Source organism: Patagioenas fasciata, chromosome 3 (genome assembly GCF_037038585.1).
Source record: "Patagioenas fasciata isolate bPatFas1 chromosome 3, bPatFas1.hap1, whole genome shotgun sequence".
Classification (NCBI taxonomy): domain Eukaryota; kingdom Metazoa; phylum Chordata; class Aves; order Columbiformes; family Columbidae; genus Patagioenas; species Patagioenas fasciata.
Window position 1 is genome coordinate 71,727,446 of NC_092522.1, and position 26,457 is coordinate 71,753,902.

At 37.4% G+C, this 26,457-nt stretch overlaps 1 protein-coding gene across 4 annotated transcripts in view; it reads left to right on the plus strand.

Annotated features, from left to right (window-relative positions):
• Positions 1-26,457, plus strand: part of TRDN (triadin) — a 221,109-nt gene that overhangs the window by 147,013 nt on the left and 47,639 nt on the right. The window contains exons 18-26 of one of the 4 annotated variants that reach the window (XM_071806588.1): positions 4,511-4,558; positions 7,453-7,476; positions 9,018-9,068; positions 9,563-9,613; positions 9,810-9,860; positions 10,057-10,107; positions 15,885-15,935; positions 19,913-19,963; positions 20,556-20,594. In XM_071806588.1, coding sequence (XP_071662689.1) covers positions 4,511-4,558; positions 7,453-7,476; positions 9,018-9,068; positions 9,563-9,613; positions 9,810-9,860; positions 10,057-10,107; positions 15,885-15,935; positions 19,913-19,963; positions 20,556-20,594 — 417 coding nt within the window. The remainder of the gene's footprint in view (positions 1-4,510; positions 4,559-7,452; positions 7,477-9,017; positions 9,069-9,562; positions 9,614-9,809; positions 9,861-10,056; positions 10,108-15,884; positions 15,936-19,912; positions 19,964-20,555; positions 20,595-26,457) is intronic. The other 3 variants (XM_071806589.1, XM_071806590.1, XM_071806591.1) reach the window with 3 other exon arrangements.

The following is a 26,457-nucleotide window of genomic DNA, read 5'->3' on the forward strand; positions in this document are numbered from 1 at the left end:
ATGTTTTATTTCTGTGTGTAGCCTCAAATCTTTCTAGTAAATACCATATTTCATATTCATTTAGATAAGAAGCAAAAATTTATATTTGTAGGTCTTCATTGTGTCTCCAGTATTTTGCAGAATGAAAATAAACCCTTTCTTAAGAGTTCCTATTACATAAAACAAGAATCTTTTTGTTATTTCTGTTGTTGAAACAGCAGTCTCAAAACTGAAAATGTTGGTTTCAGCCATCTTAGTTTTACTATAGGGTCAGCCTAATGTTGAACTTGAAATTATTCTCCAGTATGTAAGTAAATAAAAAGTTTGTTTCAATCAGTCACTAATACCTCTTTAAAAAAAAAAAAAAAAAAAAATCTGCTGCTATCTCTGGAGTAACTGTTAATTTCTGAAAAAAAATACTTGTTAACAAGTGATCTAAATGTAATTTTACGTTGCTGATTTTGAAACACAAACATAGCCTGTATTCCGGGGAGGGGGAAGAGTGATATTTGTATGAAAATGTTACAGTTGTTCCTTTTGCCTCTTAGTAAGAAAGGAATGCTGTTAGTTTCTTCTACATACAGTTTTTTATGATAGACAAATTCTAGTGGTCTTTCACACAAAAGATTCTGTAATGTCTCTATGACAGGGAATATTTTTCATTTCTCCATGTAACAGAACAGTTCCTAAATCATAATAGGCACTTCTTAGGTTCATGATTTCTTGATATTAGTCATGTCATGATGAGGAGCTCCTGCCTCTGACCTCAGGGTTCAGTGAACGAAGTGTTTGTTGTCTCTAGTCAGAGCAATTTCTTTTAGCTTTCCTTCACACCAAGCAAACACTTCAAAATAGCTTTACAATCACTGACATTTTGGAATGCATATTTCTGATGTAGATGTTAGTTATGCAGTCTGACTCTTTCAGGATAAAAATATTCTGACAAATTTGATTGTAGCCTACAACTATTGAGACTGCAGAAATATTTGGTTGATGAATTTCTCTCCTGGCTACTTTCAGCACAAAACAATGTCTGCTAAACTCTCTCTCATTTGATTCCAAGGAACTTATTATGGAATCAGAGAAACAATTATCATAGAAGTCATCCATTTGATATACATTATGCCAAGAATTATTATGTCAAGAATTTTGCTGAGAAATGAGAAATTATAAATGGAAATCCAGACTCCATTTAATTAATCTATATTTTTAACTATAAGGTACTGAAAATATGGAACTCTGACAAATTTCTACTTTTATGTGCATTCATTCTATTTTGTATTATTTCAGGCAGGGTTTTCTGGTGGTTTTGGTTTTCTGGGATTTGGGTTTGTTTTGGCTTTTTTGTTTTGGTTTTAGTGCCTGATGTTCTTCTGCTAGGAGAAAATTATAATACGTCCATGTCACTTAAGTCATATGGCTAAAGGATTGGCTTTTCAAATCGGGAACATGTGCAATGGGACCAGTTTTTACAAAGAGATCGTCTTTCAGGCTGCCACTCAGAAGTGTCAAGAACTTTGAAAAATGTTCAATGGAAGGGATGAAATCTTGACCTACTCAGAAAACTTGTCCCTGTTCTAACAGAAACAAAACAAAATCTTCTTTGGAGTCTTATTCCAATCACTGGTGCTATGTGCGCAGGCTTTCTATTTATACACATTGTTTATTGCCTTGATGATAAAAGACCTCTCAGCGTTATCAAAGTAGCTTCACTTCCCTTCTCAAAAAGCAGAAGGAATAATGCAAAGTCCTGTTTGTCCTTCCAGATACTGCTCTGCCATGTCCAGATGATGCTACTTGGCAGTTCCTGAAAGTTACTAAAGCTCTGATCTGTCTCATCAAGTTCTTTTTACAAACACTCAGAAGCGTTGTAGCATTATTGAAGGCACTGATAGCCAGAATACTATTAATAGTACTAGTTGTTATTTTTAAATAGCAGCCTAAACACCTCTCAAGGATGGCTGGTTCCTTCATCATAACTGCACTCATGGTCTATAACTATCACATGAATTTGAAGACTCTAATTACCTGATCTTCTCAAACAGCTATGTTGTTTTTCTAGCTTGCAGGGCAGTATCCAGAGAAGAGTTGTATTTTTTATTCCATGAGTATTCTGGTTATCAGAAGCTGAACAAACCAAAACTGTTTTACTTTTCCATAAAAAGGTTAATCCTACTTTGGAGAAAACAACAGTTCTCAGTAATTCATTTTAATTTTATCATAGCTGTTTTTGCAGCTTTATACCCAAAAAATACATTTTGGAATGCATACAGGTCTAGTTTCTAGTGCCCCTTTTAATGTACTTTCTTCAATGTTAAAATAAGCTTATTCTTCAAGATGGTGAGCACTTCAGCAAGATTTTTAACTGCACCATGATATTGATTTGCTCAGTGGCAGGGCTTAATGCCCAGATTCATCTAGGCATGTAGGTGTCCAGTTTATTGCTGATTTAAGTAGCCCTGCTGATCTAGGCCTAAGTAACATGGAGGTCAACAGCAGAGATCTAAAATAAATGTTAAGGGAGTTTGTTCCTCTTTGGCTTTCTCTATGTCCAACAACATGAATACAAATTTAGGTACTTGGATAGAAACGGAGTACTCACATTTTTTTCTGTGGATCCAGTCAGTCATCCTTTCAGCCTAGACTTTATTTTCAGGCAAACTGGAGATTATTTTCAATAAAATAAGTTACCTGAGGTAACTGCAGTGCAGAGGTGCAATATTTCACTGTTTTCATGAAGCTTGCTCACAAACACCCGCTCAACCTACAGCATCTTGGGATAAACAAGAGCAAGTGGCAAGGAGTGATTGATGTATGTGAGTTGGTCCATCCCACTCAACATGAAGTTCATCTGTCCGTACTTGACATTTCACTGAATCTCAGGAAAGGTTTCTTGCCTGGAACAGTAGATCCTTCTTTTGGCCTCCAGCCCCCTTACAGACATTGCAGAAAGGCCACAGCTTACCAACTGAGCTGCCCTGCTTGGGTCATCAGGCCCAGCAACTTCAGAAGGCTTCCCTACTGCTTGGGCTGCAAGCCTGGCCCCAGCGGGACCACCAGGACATCCCTTCAATAGCAGCGAACACACCTGGAGGCATTCCATAAGTCCTTTGAATTATCTGAATTTCTCAGCATAGATAATAACAGAACATGACCCTTCCTCTAAAAGCCAAGCTCTTCATTTACAGTTGAGATTTGTCATAATAAAACATTGTGTTCAAAATATTTCTGTGCTTGACAGGTTGAAACAACAAACTGAGGGGTTATTATGTGCTGATAACTCTGTAGCTGCAAAGACATTACTATACTTATCAGTCATTTGACATAGATTAATTTTCAATGTTCACTTTATATCCTGCTATTTACACTGATTGTTTATTCTTTGCACCACTTTTAAACAAGGCAATGACAGTGAAGCTTATTTTCTTAATGCCACTTTTTTGTCTCAAAAGCTGTAAGAGGACACCTTTTTAAATTAAAGCAACGCTTCTTATTTGGCATAGTAGTTATAAATTATGGCTACAAATGCTTGGTTTCACAAAAGTGAAGTGTTGGTAGTTCCATTTATAACTAAAAAAATATGTCTACATATTTGCAAGACTTAACCCTGAATAATTCAATTCTGTGAGAAAATACATATGTTGTCCTAAATATATTCAGTAATCTACAGGAAATCTTGTACAATGCCAAACCTGTCATGTTAATTGTCAGAAACAATAAAGATATCTGGTTTTATGTATGCTTTCTAAGAGACCAAAGTCTGAAGAGATTCATTCCTGCACCTCCTCTTAGATCGTTTAATCCTTAGTGTGAAGCCATGAACAAATAATCTCTGTCCCTTGTCTCTTAAACTGTGCAAATCAGTTTAGGAACTGTGCAAGCTGACGCTTGAGAATAATCAGTTGGATATGTCCAGACGTCCTAACCTGGGCTGTTACAACTCCTTCCCCTGGCATCAGTAAAGGTCTAGTAGCCCTCCTGCACTAGTGGTTTTGTTCATTCTTCTCTCTTGCATGCAGAAATCACAGTATTCACAAGGACCAAATTAGGTGACTGTAACATACGGTCTGACTGTGGCCCACTGTCCTCAGTAAGATTAACTACATGCTTAACATTAAGAACATGTGGAACTATTTTGCTGTATCAGAGATTCAGAGTAGAGGTTTCTTCTGGTGCAAACGAAAAAACACACTTGTGCAGGGAACCCTCACACAACTGGGTAAATTGGAAACCTTCTTGGTTTGCTCTCTTCTCCGTTATGTGACATGCACTGCAGTTAACCTCTGTTTCCCCAAGATCAAAAAGACAATGCTACATATTTTCTGAAAGAATGTTTTGTTTTCTTTTTAAGATAGGTAAAAAACATGCTTATTATGTAGTCATATATCAGTGCCAAAAAACGGTATCTCATGGGTGCAAATCTTTGAAATCATTTGCCACAAGTAATCTGTAAACACTTAAGGAAAGCTTGGTCTCTTGAAGAAACAATTCTGACCAAAGGTCTTATTTAAACTTTATCTTTGTTTTGCAGCAGTACCAGGAAAGAAGGAAGAAAAAACAAGTAAGGCAGCAGAACAAGGTAAACAAACAAACAAATAAACAAACAAACAAAAAACCCACGCAAACCATGTTAGCATTATCTCTCTTAAAAGGCAATGGCACAGAACAAAAACTTGAAACAGCTGGATGACAGCACCCTTTAAATCCAATGCTCTGCTAGTAATTGCCAGAGCCTGCTGCGCTTATCAGAGCAACAGGGAATTTCCACCAGGAACTGGCTTTGCTCCACTCCCCCATAAAAAGCTTAAAGGTTCTGTGCTGGGACTTTGTGTCTCATGGATCTTGTGAGAGGCTTCCTGCCTCATTAGCCTGGGCAGGGATCAGACTTTACTCTTCAGTCTTAAAGAGTGACTTGCAATGAGATAACGGGGCAGCGGCCCCCTAAAGTCAGCTGAGCTGCCTTACCCCACATGAAACATTAGCCCCATGAAGAGTCATGAAGGTCCACTGCAGAAACCCTCAAAAGCTTTTGAGACTGAAACTTGTAGGTGTTTTTAGTAAAAAACTTAGGACTGGTAAGGATGAGGCATGAATGGAAATATCTGGGAATGGGAACACCAGAAGAAGAAAGGATACAAGAACTGCATGTGTTGATAGCACACAGTTCAGCAGGTCACAAAACATGCATACAGTTTCCCAAGCCAACCAGGCAGTAACACCAACGGACAGTCTACCTCCAGGCTAAAACAAAAATCAAGCAACTAAGTGATGACGGTGAACATAAAAAGGATTGAAGCCTTAAAGTACTCCCATTATATACACTCATATTTAGTATTATTGTTACTTTCAGCATTATATCCAGGATACCTGTTTCTTGTACACTTGTTAAAGGCAATCTACGTTATTTTTAGGTTAGTATGGTATGGAGCAAACACTGGCATAAAGATCCAAAGATTATCAGCCCTGGCTTCCTTTATATGACACACATCCTAATCTATTGTGTTTAGTTAATAACTGTCTACCAAGTTTTTGTATTTACTCGTGTACAAATTGGCAATTAGAGCCCTCATGATGAATTCGGCATTTTCAGTCTTACCGTACTGGAGTTTTTCCAAACTTGCCAGTAACTTTCAGAATAAAGTATATGACGTATTTACTAACATAGCTTTGGTCAGTTGAGCTATAATCCCTTGCTTTTCTTCACTTTCTCAGCTTCAGCTTGACCCAGCAGAGCAGCCACCCTGCAGCAGCTGTCAGCTGCTTGTTAATTGTCATGGAAAATGTTATAATTATGTGGGTCTTGGCCTAGATTTCAGTCATTGTTAGTCCAGTTGTCTCCACACTATTTTCTTTTGCCATACAAGTGCTTCCTCAGTCATCTGCACTGTTTTCCCTCTGTTTGGCTATCTCATGCAGCAATGAGGTGATATTTGCTGTAAGATTTGTCCCTGCTACAATGTGCCATCATTAGATGGGACTTCATCTGCAAAATATTCTAAATGTGAGGTAAAGAGCACAGACTGAGTGGTACAAACCACAGTTTCATATCATTGGCAGTGAGCAGGGGTTTCTAAACCATCAGTTGTGATACTCAGGAAGCTCAAAAAGGGGACAGACTCTTTCTCATGACAGCAGTCAGCAGCAGCAGCATTATGTCCTCATGCCAGCAGCTATCTAGTTTCTGCAAGTCAAAGGAATAGGAGCAATGTGCAATGTCTATCACAACTATTTCTGCATCTACTTCTAAGCGTTGGCAACAGCTCAGTTCCATTGCTGCACAGAAGTGAATATAAACACTTTCAGACAGCAATTGCCTCTGCTTCGCATTTTTACACCCTACGTATACGGAGCTGCTGCCAACACATTGATCACTCAAAGACAAATGAGCCAAAAAATCTTTCAGGAAGCTTTTTAATATTAGCATGTACTTGTATTTCTCGTGGACGTGTAGAATATAAGGTGATGGAAGTAGCTCTGAGTTATGTTTTGAGTGAAAACTGTATCTAATTCACTGATTCTAGGTATCTGGAAGATCTGAGTAAAAGTGGGGACTCGTTCTCAATCAGGAAAGTATGAATGGACCAGGAAATAGTTTTTAAACTGAAAGGGAGTTTTGAGCTTTTTGGGCTGAGTAGTGAAACCATTTACTCTGCTAGCTGTTGTAGTTCAGAATGCATGTCAAAAAAATAGAAGGATTCAGACCTGATCAAAATTAGCATTTGGAATTTAAGAAAAACACCAAATAAAAGGAGATTTATAGGAAAATCTGGAATGATGATGGCTCTATTTGTTTAGCAATGAGGATGTAGCTTCATTGATTTAAACCTGAAGGTTTTAATGATCAAATATGCTGTTCCAGCTTCGACCTCAAATCCCTGTGGTCTGGAAATGGGCTAAAAGGTTATATCAACATTTCATTGTCCTTATCTTTTATTAGTAGTAAATCAAAGTTGCATGTAATCTTTTTAACTGTAAATAGGGGAGCAAGAAGGCAGAGAGCTGCCAGAAGTCTCTAGAAAAAGGCGGTACTTTAACTCTTTGCCTTGTTTGTTTGAAAAATGGCATGAGCAAGTGTCAGTTGCCAGGGAGTTACTGCCTGTTATTGAGACAGCTGAAAATTAATATTTAAAAGAAATGAAGAAAAGGAAAATGTTTTTTCTTGTGATATCCAACAGTACTAAGGAAAGAGTTAATTACTATCAGTTAAAACTACTCATATGAGACTGAGATTATTTCATGCTTTTGTTGCACATCTACAAGGTACTAGGTGAAAGCCATTAGCTTTTTTCACATACAGTGTCAAGTAACAATGGAGTGGAAATCACTTCCAAGATATATTCAAGCTCTTAGGGACAACATATATTTAAATAAAGTTTCATTGGCTGATTGTGTTTAAAACAATTTCCTATGTGAATGTGTATTCTAATATTTCCTTTTTGTTTTCTCTTTTCACTTTTGCTTCTCTTTCCTCAGATAAATCCAAGATGAAACAAGGAAGTAAGCTATAGTTTCATATATTGCTTCTCGCTATAACTGGTAAAGCAATGTCAGGTGTATAAATGAGAGAAAAGAACATCTAAAAGCTCCTACTGCTAGTCAGAATTGCAGATTATGGTTGATTAGGCAGACTAGAACTGAAACAACAAAGCTGATAATAGTCATAGTGGATATATGGAGAAATTCTAGTCTGTTTAACCTGAAGAAGTTTCATCACAATACTGCATCTTCTTCCTTGAGAAAAGAAAAAGACTTGTGCAATATCAGCACAGAAAAGTCTGCATCTATTATTTTACATGCAAGCCTTCTCTCCATGCCTGCTCAGCTCACTACAGGTCTCAGTTATGTATTCTGATATCAATATGAGCTTAACACTGCAAATCGATACAGAGCAAGTAGCACAATGCTCTTGTCATGGAATTTGTGCTGCAGGTTGTCATTTTGCTGAGTTATAGCAGAATGTCTAGCAGACCTCAGTAAGCTCAGGCCTACAGAATGTGGCCGGTGTTTACTTGCTACTGCAAGTTTCATATCTATCTACTAAATACAACCTCCTCTTCCTCGTTAGGAGTCTTGGCCTCTTATGTGTAGAAACCTAGAGAGTCTTCTAACAGAGTACTTTAAGATCTTCTGGCACTGAATCGCTGCGAAGTTTCTCAATAGAATGAATTTTTTGCATCATATCTCATGGAGAACATTGTATTTTTTTTTCCAGAAAATAACTATTAATAGGTATTTTTCAGATAACATGTATAAAGCAGTGTAACCAGTGGTTAAAACACTCAATTAACATGCAATAATTGAAAATCTAAGTCTCTGGTCTTTCTGACTAGCCTGTTTTGTGACAGTCTCATCTATATTTTTAATTTTGGTGAGGAAGCTTTGAAGACCTTTGTTTCATCAGCCCAGAGTGATGATCTCACATTTTGTCTGAAACAGAATTCTTGTTTTCTATCTGGTTCTTAAGCCTTTTTACAGGGGAGTGCCCTTCCTCAGACAGCATCTAGGAAGTAGAATCTGCTTCAAGAGGTACCTAGTATCTAGCCCTAGCCATCTTCACTACTTGTCTGTAGGCAGAATAAAAAACAATCTTCATCTTCACCATTCTATTACTCTCTCAGTTTGATACACATCTGACCCTTAGGAAATAATTGTTTCAATATAGACACCCTTGGAGCTGGTCAGCAAGAATGGACAAGCCCAGACGAGGGAAGCAAGCCACAGCCAGATCTGATGAGTCCAAAGGCTCAGTTCTGTCCTTTCTGATTAAGAAAGTTGAAAAGCTATGTGTATCTCATATTAAGTTGAAACTTGCATATTTTGTATGTTTCTTAGTTATCAATAAAACACATTTTGTGGACTAAACTCTCTGAATGGAAACAGGTGAATTTCTTACCACTCTTCCAAACACTGTTTTTCACTACTCTTTTCCAATACATAGTTATATTCTGTTATATGATCTAGATGCTTCTTATGATTAAATCTCAGTTTCACTCAGTTATGGCTTTTGACTGTCATATGTGTGAATATTTCTTTTACAGATCCTGGAAAAGAGAAAGAATTGAAATCTCCAGCTGCTACAAAAGATAAAGGTAACACAGCAGGACCTTTTTATGTAAGACCCTAAGATCTATGTGCATCAAGGAAAAAAAATCTTGCATTGTATTGGCCATTTTGTCTTTATGGTATGATTCAGTCAGGAATTTAATACTATTTCAGTAAATTCATGATAAAACTGAATTGGTTTTACCTGAATCAGAAATGCAAATAGAGCCTTGGTTAAGTGAAGCATCTGTATGAAAACTTAGAAGTCTAAACTCAGAATTTAGGAACATTTCTTAACCTTTGTTATTACAAGCTGCAAAGTGAAATAAGTTTTGAGTGATCTTTGTTCTTTCATCACACTTAAAAATGTTTCACTCTAAGAGCATGCTAAAACTGATGAAAAAGAGTTTTGTACTGCACATTTAATTGATATCACGGCTCAGTTAAAAATGACCAGTTATTCAGTGAATTATTGTCCCAGAGGTATTAGATGTTCACATTTTATCAGTCTAGCTTCAAAATTAATAAATTATTTTTACAGAATATGCTAAAGAAAAGGAAGGAAAGAATCCTACATCTTTAAAAGATAAAGGTAAGAATACACAATACAAGATAAACCTTTTGAGAACCACACAAAGTACAATAAAGATTTTATTTTTAAAATAATCATTAATTGGTATCATGGCTCAGTTAGAAATGAGAAGTTATTCAATCAGTTATTATCCCAGAGGTGTTAGATGTTAACCTTTTATCAGTCTAGCTTGAAAATTAATAAATTATTTTTACAGAACACGCCAAAGAAAAGGAAGGAAAGAATCCTACGTCTTTAAAAGATAAAGGTAAGAATACATAATACGATATAAACCTTTTGAAAACCACACAAAGTACAATAAAGATTTTAATTTTAAGATAATCATTAATTGGTATCATGGCTCAGTTAGAAATGAGCAGTTATTCAATCAGTTATTATCCCGGAGGTATTGGATGTTAACCTTTTATCAGTCTAGCTTGAAAATTAATAAATTATTTTTTCAGAACATGCTAAAGAAAAGGAAGGGAAGAATCCTACGTCTTTAAAAGATAAAGGTAAGAACACACGATAGAATATAAAACTTTTCGAAAATCACATGAAGTAGAATGAAGATTGTAATTTTAAAATAATCATTATAAATCTTTCCCATGATGAATCTTAACCAATCAACACTTGATTGATTACATTTTTACACAAGATTTATAGCATGAAAAAAATAGTGGGGAAAGGACATAAATAAAATATGATGAGCCAACTAACACTCAGAAATCTCAAAATTAATTAAATAAATATAGCAAAGCCACTCTGGGTAATAGTTAAGAACTTTCTTAAGAGCTTATTTGTTTCTGAACAACACAAAGTGTCTAATAGGAGCCAGCCAACAAAATCTGAACTGAATGTTTGCATAAATCTGTGGACATAATAGGAATAAAGTTTATGGGCATGAGTGGGTAATGGGCTTTCTAGTGTCTGTAAAAGCTCTAGTTAAAAACCCATCCAGCCAAACACCTGAAACATGAGAGTTAAAAGAATCATAGAACATCCTGAGCTCGAAGGGATCCATAAGGATCATCAAGTCCAACTTCTGTCTGTGCATATGACAACCCCACAGTTCACACCATGTGTCTGAGGGTGTTGTCCAGTCTCTTCTTGAACACTGTCAACCTTTCACCAACTTAGTAGCCCTCTTCTGGACACTCTCAAGTAGCTCAATATCTTTTTCATCTGGTGGCACCCAGAGCTGCACACAGTGCTCTGGGTGAGGCCGCACCACTGCAGAGCAGAGCAGGACAGTCGCCTCCCTCACCCAGCTGGCAATGCTGTGCTTGATGTACCCCGGGACACGGTAGGCCCTCTTGACTGCCAGGGCAGACTGTTGGCTCATGTTCAACCTGCCGTCAACTAGAATCTCCAGATTCCACTCCACAGAGCTATTTTCCAGAATCTTGTTCTCCAATCTGTATGCACAGCCAGGGTTGCCACGTCCCAGGTGCAAAATCCGGCACTTGACCTTCTTAGACTTCATGCGATTGGTGATTGCCCAGTTCTCCAGTTTGTCCGGATCTCTCTGCAGGACCTCTCTGCCCTTGAGAGTTGGTCTGCATATTTCTTTTTTTCCTTAGTTTTTATCAAACACTTCCCATGTCTTTTTAATTTAGTCAGAGTAGATGGTTAGCTCAACAGAGTTTCCTTTCATCCATTATTTTTCTGGGTGATTTTTACCCATGTTATTGTTTCCCTGCTTTCTAGAGATAGCTGTATTTGAAAGGAGAAGTGATTTATGGTTAAGTCTTATTTAACATGTTCTTTAGGTTCTTCAGGACAAAAAGACCTACCAGATAGATAGATATATTAATATTTATTCTAATTTATAGTCAATATATGCTATTTCAAACAAAGAACTGAACGAAGAGTTTAGTTCAAGCAGTATGGAAAAACTTTTTAAAAATCTAAAACAAAAGGAGGAATAGCCTTATTGCTAGACACATTTTCAAAATCCTGGAAGATGTATTCATTCACTCTTTTTTGACTGGACAATCTCTTCTTGCTTCTTTTTAAACAAATTAAAATTAAATTACAATATTCTTCAAATCCTGTCATTCATATATTGTTCTGTGTATTGTACTCTTAATCTGGACCAGAAGTGTATGTCCAAACTCTCCTGGGGTGCCATGGCCCTCTCCACAGATCGCCCTGTTGTTTTGTTGTTCCCTGGTGGGGTTGTGCTGAAAAATGAGAAGAGGCACTTGAGTGACACCTCTGCCCCCTCCTCCACTGCTTGGAGTAGGTATGCTCAGTCTGCTACTCCTTTCAAAGGAGTACTTGGGGTTGGGGAAGGAAGAAATATAAAGAGAAAGGAGATCCAAAATGTTTCTTCTCTTTAGCAAGAGTCTCTTTAGAACCAATGGAAAGGGATTTGCCAGTCCTGAACAAGCTTCTGTATGTTGTCCTTCACTGAATGCTCCCGTGGCGCTGCTTTTAATCTCCTGGACTCACGCTCAATGGGTCAGTGACTTCAATCACGAAGTTATTAACAGGTCCTTCTCACATGACAGAGGAGGTTAGATCTTCTCCACCCAGCTTTCAGAAAGGGATAGGCAGGAATTTATTTTAAGCATCAAATTCAGGCCATGTGATATCAGATTTCCTACTTTTTAGGAAAACAAGGCAAAAATCTCTGTAAAAAATTCCCACATATTGCTGAAAGTGTTACCAACTAGAGCTTCACACCCCTTTCTTTAGCCCGTGTAATAAAGTCACATATGCCCAATGGATTACTGCTTCTAACAGCAAGATCTTGACCTATGACTCTATGCTGAATACAGCTGTAAATGCTCCCGAGCCCCTGCAACAACACTGATGGCCAGCCCAGCCGAGCCTGGCTCCTCAGATCCTGAGAACACTTGCTGATGCAGCATTGCTCTTTCCCATAATAGGCATCAAACTTGCACAGTTCAGTCTCTGTGTCTAAAAATAAAGGTGCTGATTAGCCAGCTGAATAGCTCAGTTCAAAATATATTAGCAGCAAAGACTCCATAGGAAGAACTTATAAAGCTGTGTGAGGGAAACCCTTAGAAAGCTTGGTGCCTTTCTATGTACTTTCCCTGTTGCCTTCTAGATTACTCTGCTGCACAAATATATATTTAGGACTGTAAACCCCCTATTTCAGTTACCATATTTGCCCAAACTGTAGCTCATAAATTAAGCAAAGCTTTATTTGCATGCCATTCTTTCCACTTTCCATCACCACTTCAGGCCTTCTCAGTGGGCCTCTGTAAAGGTTTTCCAGGTTATTGGGGCTTTCTTTTCATTCTTTGCAACTTGCTGTCTTACAAACTGTTTCTTAAATTGGATGTTTCTGGCAAAAAAAAAAAATATTTTAAAGAACACAAGAAAGTAAGGATTTTTGAGACTGTGTACACATGCTAATTATGTATCACGGGAGTTTGTTACTGTTCATGTAAAACCAAATAAAGGAACATTTTTAGATGAGATATTAAATACTTGTAAGGATTAATGTTTGCCTGGCACCTTATGCAATAAAAGAGGCATCATCATACCTCATTCTCTTTGAAGGACTGGCTAAGTTTGGATGAAGAAGGATAATGTCCAGACCAAAAATCTTATCGTGAAGCAGGCTATTTTTCATAAACTGAGGCATGGATTTTTTTATTTAAAGCAGAGACAGGAAAAATAAATCTTTGAATTTAGAGTTACTGCAGGGATGCTCTATAGTTCACAACCTCACAATGTTACCTTATCTATTTTATGAGGTGAATAAAACCTAAGATCTTAAAATCTAATTTTATTGGCAGTAATTAAGGAAAATACTGGAAGAATATGCTTTCCATTGTCTTGTGATAAAGGACATCTCTGGACTCCTTCTGAATTTATAACTGGCTTTTCAGCTTTTTTTCTGAAATGAAGAAGAATAAAGAAGCCCATTTACCATTAAGAATATAAAAGCTGATTTTTGTTGACATAAGCATATTGAAAATAATCTGAGGCCAATTACATTCTAAGGTATAATTTGCCATGTGTTTTTTTGGTAGATATCTTAGCCAGCTAATCAGAGTAGAAGCTCATTCATCAAGAGTCTCTAACAGTGGCACTAAAAGTTCATGATATACCATATATAACTCCTCATTGAATTTTTCTAAGTAATTTGCTAGAATTACATTATGCTGAGTTATTAAAGTGACAACATTTGTGCTGTATAGATAATGTAAATTCACTTCTATACTGTGTTCCATGATTTGTTTTCCAAACAAATGCTCCTTTTTACCCTCTTGTTTTCATTTACCATGTTTTGGGATATCTTTGCATCTTTTCTTATGTCAGTTACATGAGGATAATAAGCCTATTTATTTTTATGCACAGATTGGTAGGGGAAATAAGTCAGTAGTGTATATTTCTTACTTGCTATATACATAATAGCACATTGTCATCAAAGAAACAAATGCACTGATTTGCACTTGCTGTGCAATGCTTGTGCTTGCTTTAAAGTAAAAGCAAAATGAAACTGCATCTTGTATGTAGAACTTTTTGTCTTAACTTATAACACACATTTTTTTTCTTCAAAAGTAGAAAGTTATATTGTGAGACTCACCTACAAAAAAGTGGTGTCTGTTCAGTTGATATTTCCTCCTACTTCCATCTCCTTATTTGTTGTTGAGATTTGCATGAGAAATAGAGTTTTATCCTGAAAAGCTCACATAATGCTGCCGCTGCTATATCTTTCTGTACCATCCTCTTAATCTGATGCAGCTTCACTGCTGGAGTACGATGCAGGAATAAAGCAGCAAGGAGAATGTTGGCTTTAAGCCAACTTAGTTTTTCCTTTTCTGTGACCAGCAGGAAAGTTGCCAGTCAAGAACAGGAGTTTAAAAAGTCTTCAATAAGTCCCTGTTTAAACTTCTGAAGATGAAAACCTTCTCCCTGGAAGGGAAGCAGGACTGTTGATCTCAGTAGCCTTGGCTCAGAGGGCAAAGAGGTCGGTGCACCATGGAAAGTGTCCTACATTCATAGCTGTTTCCAAAAGCTGTCAAAAGTGCTGAACCTTCTTTAGAAGCTACAAATCATAGGAAATCTCAAGGAGACCTGCTACATGGATGACAAAAAAAAAAAAAAAAAAACCACGAACCAAACCACCCTCAAGGACATATGCCATCAAACCCACAAGACCAAAGGCAATGAGGCAATGGTTTGTGGCTGTGGCTGTAACAAGTGACTGCTGATCTTTGAGATCACAAATGTGCACAGACAGTGAAATGGCCAAGTTGGATAGCTGTCGTCTCAAGGCTTCCTATATAGTCAACATAGAGGCTCCTTCAACATTTTCAGTCTTCACATAGGAAGATTTCTCTCAGTCCTCTGAAGGAGTCCACCTGCTGTTGTGAAGACCAGGCCCCTGATTTGAATAGCTATCCCTGAATGGTGTGATTTCTCTAACATTTTTAGCCACCTTGGAAATGAACTTTTTCTGTTACAATTCACACTTCAAGCCAGATGGATAAGTGCGATCTCTTCCTGGTACCATGACAGCCAGGAGGATGATCAAGGGTTAAACTTATCTTGAAAGGGATTTTCTTTTAGCTTTATCTGTTTTACTGCAGATTTGGATAACTTTCATTTGAAATAAATGGTATGTTTTCTCTAGATGTTTAGGTGCTGTATCCTGTCAGATGGATTGCAGTTGGGTCTACTCAGTATCCTGCAAGCTGTAATATTCTCTCACTCAAGCCAAATACATTCACAAGTCTATGAAATTGCCTCCTAACTTTGGAAAAAAACAATTTTCTCCTAATATTCCCTGATACATACATTTAAGAGGTCAAGGGGCTATTGCTTAAAAGTAAAATAAACTAATTGTTTAGACAACATAATGTATCTTATTCCTGTGCTTGGTGACCCTGAACACATCCTCCCTGAAGGGCTGTGGCAAAAAATTAGGCTTCAGCCCATCAGAGAAAACAGAATAATCCTTTCTGTCTTCTTGATGTTTTGGATAAGGCCCTACAAATTTCTAATCTTGTGTCATTACTTGTGTGTCATTACTTGCATTTTCCACTTCTCCTTTCTGATTTCTCTGTTCTATGAAGTCTCTACAAACGGAGGTATTTATGGTAAATACTACTCTCACATTTGCTACTAACATTATTGCACCTCAAAAAATATAAGGTGGTCACTAGAGAGAATGTAAACACAGGTCAAGTTTGCATTCATTTTTATTTACAATTTCAGTCTTAATTTTTAAATATTTTATATTTTTTTGTTTTAGTGTAGGAAAGCACTAAGATCATCTAAGTCTCAAAATTTTATCTCCCTACAGATTCTCTAAAAGGAAAAAATCCCAAGAATCCAGAGGGATCAAAGGAAAAAGGTAATTGCAGAAGTTAAGAAATTCAGAACCTAATATCAGAAGAGCTATTCAAGGCTAGAAACAGGTCTTGAGTATGAATATAGGAGGATGAAAAACCAAACCCATCCTGGTATATGTTTAGGTTACTTTATCCATTATATTGGTTTTAATAACATTTGTGCTGTATGTGTCCCCAGTAGCATCCCTAGTAAATGCCCAGGCTTCTTTTAAATGCAGACATTTTCATTCTGGGTAATACAGTAAATGTATTTTTATACCACCTTTGGATGTTAGCCTCTGAAAAACAAGTTGTCTATATCCCGTAGTGGGTACATTCCTGCAGGGAACTAGACTAAATCTGGTCCTTGTGGCTGTGGCTCAAGAATATGGTTGACTGAGAATGAGACTGGCTGAGGCTACTGACAGATGTAGGTGTTTAAGAGGGACTGATATAAGTCAGAGTTTTTTCCTATATTGTTGTCAATATGGGCACAAACATCTCTCATTTTTTCAGTTGCAGGAGATTGGCCTGCAAGCCGTGAACACAAAGGTCATGAATTTTTCAATAGTGTTTATCTGGAGAAAAAACTATTTGTTGCAATGTGGTGTGTCTTGAACACTAATACAAAAAATTACATGATTCATTGGCGCTGATGACTTTCTGGAGAGTACTGAAACAGCTCAAAAATTTCATGGAAAAAGCAAAGACTAGCAGAACCATGGAGGGTGCCTTACCTATAACAGCATATCTGAAATACAAATTGTGATGAAGTTCCATATTTTTGTAAGCTGGAGGTATTCAATACAGTCCAGATAATGCTTAACATAGTGCAGATTACTGAGTAGATATAGAGCAAAATTACGTACTTCTGGAAGAATTAATTATTCCTTGTGAATAATCCAGAAAATGAAGCTAGGGCAACACTTGGGGCTCGGGATTCTTCTCCTTGTCAGATTCTCACCTGGGCACCACAACAAGATCATAGTTTTGATTTATTTGTGCTCAGCTAACTTCTGGAATTTCTTTCATCCTTGGGTTCCACCTTGTCAGGTACAAGAAAGAGAGAACTAGAATTTAAATGTTTTTCTCATCTGCTTTAATACTTTGTCATATACTGCAGAAAAAATGAAGATACAATTATGTTCTTGAACTATTCATTGTGACATAAAATATATGAAAGTACATTTGAAGGATGAGCACTACCTTTATTTTATACCCAGCTTGTTTTTGATTTTAAAAGGCTATATATATGCAAGAAGTGAAAACCTGTTCACCCGCAATACCTATACGGCCTCTTTGATTTTAAAATTATAATAGAGTTCTGGTCCTTTTGTTGCTCCTGAATAAAGAAAACTCCCACTTCATCAGCAGCCTCTGGCTTTCAAAACCAATATGTCTAGTATTTCAATTGTACTAATGTAGATTAATTTTTTATTTGAGTTCAGCAAATGAAAAATCCATTGATGCCAATTGGTCTATAGAATTGCTTTCCTCTTTGTAAGTTATCATTCTTTACTGCCTACCTGAGAGATACCTTAGCAGTTTCCTCAAAATGCAAAGAACCTATGACACACTGAAGGCTTATTATTTTGCATATCGAGGTCTAAAAGGATGAATTAATGACATTGGTGTTGTGTCCTGTTCTTTACTTCCATTTAATTTTTGCAGCCTTGGCTGAGGTGACTATGAAATGGTGGCATTCAAGATCCTTGGGGCAGTGAGGAAGGCATACAGCAAGCTCACTATCCTGGATTTCAGGAGAGCAGAATTTAGCCTCTTATGATATCTGCTTTGTACAGTACAGTGGGATAAAGGACTGAAGGGTAGAGGGGCCCAAGAAAGCTGTTTAATATTCAAGGATCACTTCCTCCAAGCTTAGGAGTGATGCATACCAACAAAGAAGAAGTCAGGCAAAAACACCAGGAGGCCTGTGTGGATGGACAAGGAGGTCCTGGACAAACTCAAACACAAAGGAAGCCTACAGAGAGTAGACATAAGGACAGGTAGCCTGGGAGGAATACAGAGAAATTGTCCAAGCAGACATTGATCAGGTTAGGAAAGCTAAAGCCCTGATAGAGTTAAATCTGGCCAGGGACTTCAAGGGCAACAAGAAAAACTTCTATAGGTACATTGGTGACAAAAGGAAGACTAGGGAAAATGTGAGCCCTCTCCAGAGGAAACGGGAGGCATGGTTACGCAGAATACGAAGAAGGCTGAGGTACTCAACCACTTTTTTGCTTCAGTCTTTGCCAGGAAGTGGTCTAGCCACACTGTTAAGTCACAGAAGACAAAGGTAGCAAGTGGGAGAATGCAGAACCACCCGCTGTAGGAGAAAATCATGTTCAAGACCATCTAAGAAACCTCAAGTTGTCCATGGGTCCTGATGAGATGTATCTATGGGTCCTGAGGAAGCTACCATATTAAGTTGTTAAGCCACTGTCCATCATATTTGAGAAGCCATGGCAGCCCAGTGAAGTTCCCACTGACCAAAAAGGGAGAAACATAACCATCATTTCTAAAAAGGAAAGAAAAGAAGACCCGGAGAAGTACAGGCCAGTTAGTCTCACCTCTGTGACCAGCAAGGTAATGGAGCAGATCCTCTTGGAAACTACGCCAAGGCACCTGAAAACTAAGCAAGTGATTGGTGACAGCCAGCATGTCTTCACTGAAGACATATTGTGCCTGACAAGTTTGTTGGCCTTCTACAACAGGGTTACAGCATTGGTGTATAAAGGTAGAACAGCTAGCATCATCTACCTGGACTTGTTCAAAGCATTTGACACTATTGGGCGTGACATCCTTGTCTCTAAGTTGGAGAGGCGTGGATTTGATGGATGGATCACATAGTGGGTAAAGGAATTGGCTGGATGGTCACACTGAAAGAGTTACTGTCAAAGGCTCAATGTCCAAGTGGAGAACAGTGATGAGTAGCATTCCTCAGGGCCCAGTATTGGGACTGGCACTGTTCAACATCTTTGTTGGCAACACGGACAGTGGGATCAAGTGCACCCTCAGCACGTTTACTGATATCGCCAAGCTGTGTGGTGTGGTCAGCATGCTGGAGGAAAGGGACGCCATCCAGAGGCACCTTGAGGGGTGGGCTTGTGCAAACCTCATGAAGTTCAACAGGGCCAAGTGCTAGATCCTGCACATGGTTTGGGGCAACACCAAGCACAAATACAGGCTGGGCAGAGAATGGATTGTGTGCAGACCTGAGGAGAAGGACTTGGCAGTGTTGATTGATGAGAAGCTAAACATGAGCTGGCAGTGCACTTCCAGCCCAGAAATCCAACCATATCCTTGGCTGCACAAAAAGTAGCATGACCAGTAGGTTGAAGGAGATGATTCTCCCCATCTGCTCTGCTCTCATGAGACCCCACCTGTAGTATTGCATTAAGCTCTGGAGCCCTCAACAGAGGAGGGACACAGACCTGGTAGAATGAGTCCAGAGTAGGGCCATGAAAATGATCAGAGGGCTGGAGTACCTCTGCTGTGAAGACAGGTTGAGAGTTTGGGTTGTCTAGCCTGGAGAAGAGAAGGCTCCAAGACACTTTATGGCAGCCTTCCAGCACATAAAGGGGACCTACAAGGAAGCTTAAGAGGGCCTTTTTACAAGGGCATGTAGGGATAGGACAAGGGGTAATGGCTTTAAACTGAAAGACGGTAGATTTAGGTTAGATTAGGAAGAAATCCTTCACTGTGAGGGTGGTGAGGCCCTGGAACAGGCTGCCCAGAGAAGTTGTGGATGCCCCATCCCTGGAAATGTTCAAGGTCAGGTTAGGTGAGGCTTTGAACAATCTATTCTATTGGAAAGGGTCCCTGCCCATGGCAGGGGGGGTTGGAACTAGATGGTCTTTCAGGTCCCTTCCAACTCAAACCATTTTGTGATTGTCTTTTTTTGGTGTTTACATATCAAATTGTTTGACTTGCTTTTGTTTCAAATGTCATCCTAAATCTCTAACCTGACTTGTGATATATGTTATATATTTCTTTCTAGAGACTAGTAAAAGAAAAGATGTGAAGCCTTCAGCAGCCTTAAAGGAGAAGGGTAACGTCTTATCATTATGTGGTTGGGAAATAACCAGTTGTCCTCATTAAAGGGTCTGCTGGTATCTCAGTGCAGTTTTGATATATTTTGAAATACATGCTTTCGTTGAAAAGAAACTAAACCTAACTTCTTCTCACTTAATAGATATGATGTGTTGAGAGGAGCAGTGACTGACACAATTCAGAAATAATAAAATCATTACCCTTATTGTGGTGTTCTTTGACTGTCTGACCTGTATAACCAATATTGCAGTGTGAATGCTGGCCTGTTCTCAGCGAATTAGTAAAAGTGGTGTTACTGAATTCACATGACAGGCTGACATGATAAGCTGCACAGGAATGATTGCATGGTTTGAATTGCAGAAACTTTGCCGTTAATTTAGTGGGAATTATTTTTGTTTGCTTTCCATTCTTAAGCTGACCATTTCATTGAAGCAAACAAATTCTAATTCTTAACACTTACCTGTTTTGCACATGTTGCTTCATCTGGTGTTACACAAGTTTGTTATAGTACTGATTGACACAGTGTACTTATATTACTAACTATCTCCTTCCATCTTTGTGTTTCATATTTTTTCCGGACTCTTCAAAAGGAAAAGAAATCAAGGCTTCAACTACAACAAAGGATAAAGGTAATAATCCAAAGTCGAGCCTTAGCATAAGAGTCAGTTGAGAAAATAAATCCACTATGCAAGTATTCTCAAAAAAAAAAAAAAAAAAAAAATCCTAGTTTCTTCACTTAGCTATCCATTAATATCCTAGACTGGCATCCTTTGCTGCTGGACATTCTCTTTATCTGCATGATAAAGAGGAGATACATATGAGGCTATACAAGCAAGTTGTAGCAGTAGTACTTTATAGCCCCCAAAATTATGAGGACTTGTTTTCTTCTTTCTGAATTTTTTTCTCATTCTTTCTATCTAAGTTTGTCATTTTGGATTGCATTTTACTCTTCTCCTATAACATATTATTTGGCTGTGCTTTGCTCTCTCTTCTTACGTTGAAATATCATCACTAGTCATCATATAAAGATCAATTACAATTTATAGTACATGACCTCTTAAATACCAGGCAATTTTAGACAGTGATAAAACTATAATTATAATTAACCAAATGCTTTCAGGTTTATTTATTCATACCAACTAAATTCAAACAAAACTTCATTTTACTTTGACACTATTTGCATATTGATTAAATATCACTTGCTCATTATAAAGCAGTCTCCCGGTTAAATATGTAAATAATTTAACATGGATAAGAATGTATAATAACTTGCTAACTAATAATAGTCATTTGAGCCATGGAAATATGGTAGTCAATCCTAGAAACTTTCAGACAGTTTGAAAACTACTTTAGACAATTGAATAATATTGCTTCCTATCTTTAGATTTTCCCTAAGGATCACCAGAAATAATGAGGCAATATTTTCTCTGATAAAGTAATGAAAGATAACATTTGCAAGTTTTTAAGTGCAGCTACTTCACACAGTGGATGTAAGTAGTATACAGGAGAGAAGTACAAATCAGCTATTACTTTGCACAGTTGTATCTTTCTGAAGTGAAGGTTTTAGTGCTACAAAAGGAACTAGGGCTTAAATAGTCTGAAACTCTTTGAAGTAGTTAAAGTAGATTAACCTGGACTGTCAGTCCAAGGTCAAGGACATTAGAAAAATCAGGAAACATTATTGTACCAGTTGTACTAATTCTCTTAGTTTATTTTAGTTAACAGGGAGTACTGCAGTAGGGTTGGGTTTTTTTGTCTGTTGATTATTGGTTTAATACAACTTGACTTTTACATTTTGAGCTTCAGGCAACCAAGGCCTATGGACTTCCTGCTAGGTTCTAGCAAACACATCTGTGAGACATAGCTAGGTTAATGAAGAGTTAAACATTGATTAGACCCTTAACTATTTGACTATTGAGCTTCCCATTGAGTTTCTTATCTAATTTTAGTCTTCAGCTCTACATAAATATTTCTGGATTTAAGACTGATTTATTTAAATTTAAGTGATAAAAAAGTAAAATACTATTTATTACAAAGGATCAGGTAAGAGAAGTGATACATGTCTGTAAGAGCTTTTTAGCTGCACTGACAATGAATTAGCTTCAGTGAAGTGTCAAACACTCGCCCAAGTATACAGAAAAGTAAGTATTTAAAAATTACTTAATTAGCTCAGTTTGATCAGCCAATGAAACAACAGGTGAATAACAGCTCCTTTCAAGTTCCTAAACTGAGCTCTTACAAGAAAGGACATCTTTAATTAAAGATTGTAGAATTTCACTGACTACACATGAAGCAGTTTATGCTCAGTATATTTGAGAAAAAAACCCAATACTTCAAAGTGATTAGCTCCACTATATCTTTCTTTTTTTTTTTTTAAATAAAATTAAGTCTTCTTCCCATGGTAGGTGATAGGACACATGCAAGATTTTCCTTATTCTATTGCAGTAGAAAATATCTGATATGTTCCCAGTGAACTTTCACATCACATGGAATTTTTCCACATGGGCTATTTTTTTTAACCTATAGATTAAAATACTGTAAGAGACATAAAAGATTCTGTGTCTTTCAGTCTTACAGTTTCCTACTTGCCAAGACACAAGAACCAAGATCTGAACATTTAGTGCAGACTATGCTGAGTTTAACTACACTGTAGTACAGGGTTGCATTAGAGACATCTGTGATTATTTTGATAAAGAACAGTGACTTGGATGAAATCTGAACTAGAACTGATTGTTTTTGCATTAACAGTAGGATATTTGGATGACCAATGCTGTAATTTAGTGGGCCTAATAGTTCTGAGTCTGCACAGCCTTTACCAGCTTCCCAAGTGAGATGAGCACTACTCGCTTCTGTTTTCCCAGTGGCTTGCATATGACCTAGCAGGTCACCTGTGGATGTACTCTGTGCCATGCACAGCTCACTGAGAGCAGCTGATACCTCGCAGCCATGAGAGCATTTCTCTTTGACTCTATCTGGCTCTATAAGAACTTAGAATATTTGCATTAGATGCTGTTAGACACATGATCAGGCCAATTGCCTTATTTGTAAGTCTCATGTATCTCAGTTAGATCTGTAAAGCGGCTGTTCTGAGCAGGACAGCAGATCCTTCAAGGCCCCTGGAGCAAGACTGCAACAGAAAAATGTAACTTGAATGTAAACATCTCAGTGTCTACAATCTATGTGTCTACAATAGGATTCAGTCATTTTCTAGACACCAAAGTTCATGACACAGCGAATCTTACACAAGCTCACTCTGAAGGCTATTCAGCTCTATGATTGCAGGTTTTTAAAAGTTGCTTCTGTCTTTTCTGTTCCATGTGACAGATCTTCATAAGATCTTCTTAGCTTCTGGGATTCATAGGAATGCAGCACTTCCAAAAACAAATACAACTAACTCTGTGACACTGAATATGTATGACAAGACATTGACATTTTGTCAGAAGAATGTAACCCCAATGCTCAAAGTGGCTTTAAGCATCCATGTGGGATGCTGTGCTTCACTACACCTCTCTTTCTTAATAATTATAAGTGACATGTCACATAGATCAGGCAGACAGTTTGAGAAAAGCCTCTGTAGGAAAAAGTATTCAAAAAATATTGTGGCCATTGCCCTGCAAAGAAGTGCAAACAGGAGGTCACCTTTATGAGCACTGGTGCTTTTTTTTAAGCCATCTGAGAGGGCATAGGGAGCTTCTTTGGTTGACATCTCAGTTTAAACTAGCCAATAAAAAAAATGCCTTGAGAAAAAGCAGTGGTTTGATTAGCACTTGCCACTTTACAGAGATCTGACAAATCCGGTCTAAATTGCATTATAGAAGTGACCACAGTGTAACTCCTTTTTTAAGATAAATACATTTTTGAAATGTGAAAGTCAAATTCACACAAGCTGGATAGCAATAGAAAATCCTGATTATAGAGAAGCTAAATGTAAGGTAGATATATTAGGTGCATAAAAATTGCAATATCAACCTGTTTAAATGGTCCATCCATTATAGAACCTCATTGCTCAACACTGCTGACGAGAAATACTTCAAGAAAACATAGAAGCTTTAAAAGTCAGACACTAAGATAATGACAGATATATAAAAAACAAGACTGAGTCATAGTGGGAGGTATAAAATTTCTATTGTGAGTCAGCCCTTCTCTGTAAAAAAGCTTCAGTAGACAAAAGCAAATAAGAGAAAAAGAACAGAAATAATACGCATAATATGAATTAATATCATATTACAAAAGGGAGGAGATAAAGTTTTAATTCCAAAAAGCAGTTTAGATAAATTAAAAATGAGGCAAGTTTTATGGCAAACTATCAACTGTAACTTTGTCCTAGTGGTTTTATACTTGATTCTTTATTATTTTATTAAGGAAAATATTCAAGCTGAAAAAGGTGCAGCTGCACATTCAGTAGTCAAAACAGGTTTGTAAATGAAAGTACATCTACTGATACTTAAGGTATTTATATTTCCTGGAGGCAGGGACTGCTACATGCTGGGACTCACAGATCTCCATAATAGCACTCTGAAAAGTCCTCTGAATTTCTATCTATAACTTTTTTATTTATGCATGCTTATGCAATAAAACAAAATTCTTGTTGCATAATATTGTTTTACATAGTATCGGATATCAGAAACCAGGATTCTCTCTGACTGGGACAGTGTGCTTCTCAACAGCTAACAGAATCAGACTCTTCCTGGTTTATTGCCATTTAGTGGCCCAATTGAACTCTTTTCTGCACAGATCTAGTGAGAAACTGTTCCTCTCCAAAACCATATTTGACAGTCTAAAACTGGAGAATGGCAGAGAAAGAATTTCACCCTCTGGTATGTCAGAGAGATCCGATCCCTGGATAGCTCTGCTCCGCTCTTTGGCCTTTTGTGATAGTTTCAAAGATTTGTGTCTATCTTTGGGACCATGCTTGAATTAATCCTCTTACATTTTAGGTATCGAGTATCACAGACCCAGACAGGGATGAGACAAGTCATCTTTCGGCCAGTAGTCAGTATTAGTTGTTGATGAGAGGCTGGAGCAGACCCCACACGTAGTCAAAGCAGACTCACTTAGGCATGTAACCACTCTCTTATAACGTCTACCCAGTGACTTTACAGAGGGTCTGATTATCCAAATAGTCTGAATCCTGATAATCTGAAGCAGAGCTTGCACACTTGTGTTGCTCATGTATTCTCATTAAGGCATTACTGGTAATAAAAACACTGTAAACTTTTGGGTGGGTTATCTAGTGAATCTAGAAGGGGCTGCGATATACTGAATTCACAAGGTGAACAGACAGCATGATGGCAAAGAAATTCATTGTAAATAAATAGAATATAATGTATACAGGAGGGAAAATATTAAAGAATAATTTATCTCTAGATTAACTGTGTAAATTAAGGAAAGGACCTAAGTATTACTGCTGAAGAACTTTCTTCCAAGTGCAGATGCATTAGGAAAATGCATATAGAGTTTTAAGGCCATTGGATAAATGAAAGATGCATCTTGTGTGGAGTGCTGTGCAAAAAAACTCTTACATAATAATGTGTCACTGGAGTGGGCTAGGAAATAGTAACAAAAGTCTCATAAAAAGAAAAACAGGAAAGATTTATATTACCTTTGAGATTAATTAGTATGATCAAGATAAGACTGAAAAATCACAAATACAAGTCAAGGGCTCTTCAAAAGCATATCTATATGGAAATGCAGCTTTCATAGCCCAAATTTTCATAATTAATTATTGTAAATTTAGGAAGAAAGTTAAATTTCATTAATCAGGATGGAAATCTATTGCTTGCTATAAGAAAATAGCAGGAGAATTTGTGGGAGAAATCAATTCTTTGACAGTATTCTGAGTAAATATTTGTTCTTGGCTATGCTGGGACATAAAGCTACATGGAACAGACTATTTTTGAATAGCAAAGTGTTTTCAAGATTTTTGGTGTTTTCAAGACATTTTCAAGATTTCAGAAGTGTTTCTGTTAATTGAACAACCCAGAAAATTCCCTCAGAAGCTTGGGATTCGAGATCTGCTGGTGATCTAGATTCAAGTTTCTGATACCAGTTAAAAATAATAGAATCATCCTCAACCTATTTGGGGCTTGGTTTTGTTTTTGATTTTTTTCTACATGAAAATACATGCTACATTGACACACTTCCATCACTGGAAATTTACCTTTATTTTCCCACCACACTGAAAAAATGTTGAACAAGGTCAGCCATGCTTTGTAATGATTTATTTTCCCCATTCCCAAAACAGAAAATATGATGGTGCTCACTTCTGGTTTCCAGAGTAGTTGTTGATCTGGATTCATGATCCCTGAAAATGGGATGTGCATCCTTGATAAACATATTTTGCTTTGTACTATATATTAACTGAAAATGTATGATTGGATTTGGATAAGTCTAGCAAAGGAAGATTGTGATTCAAGGCTGTTAAGTACAAATTCCTAATTCAAGAGCTACATTATACCTCCCATCAGTACAGTGCAAAAAAAACAGTTTGCT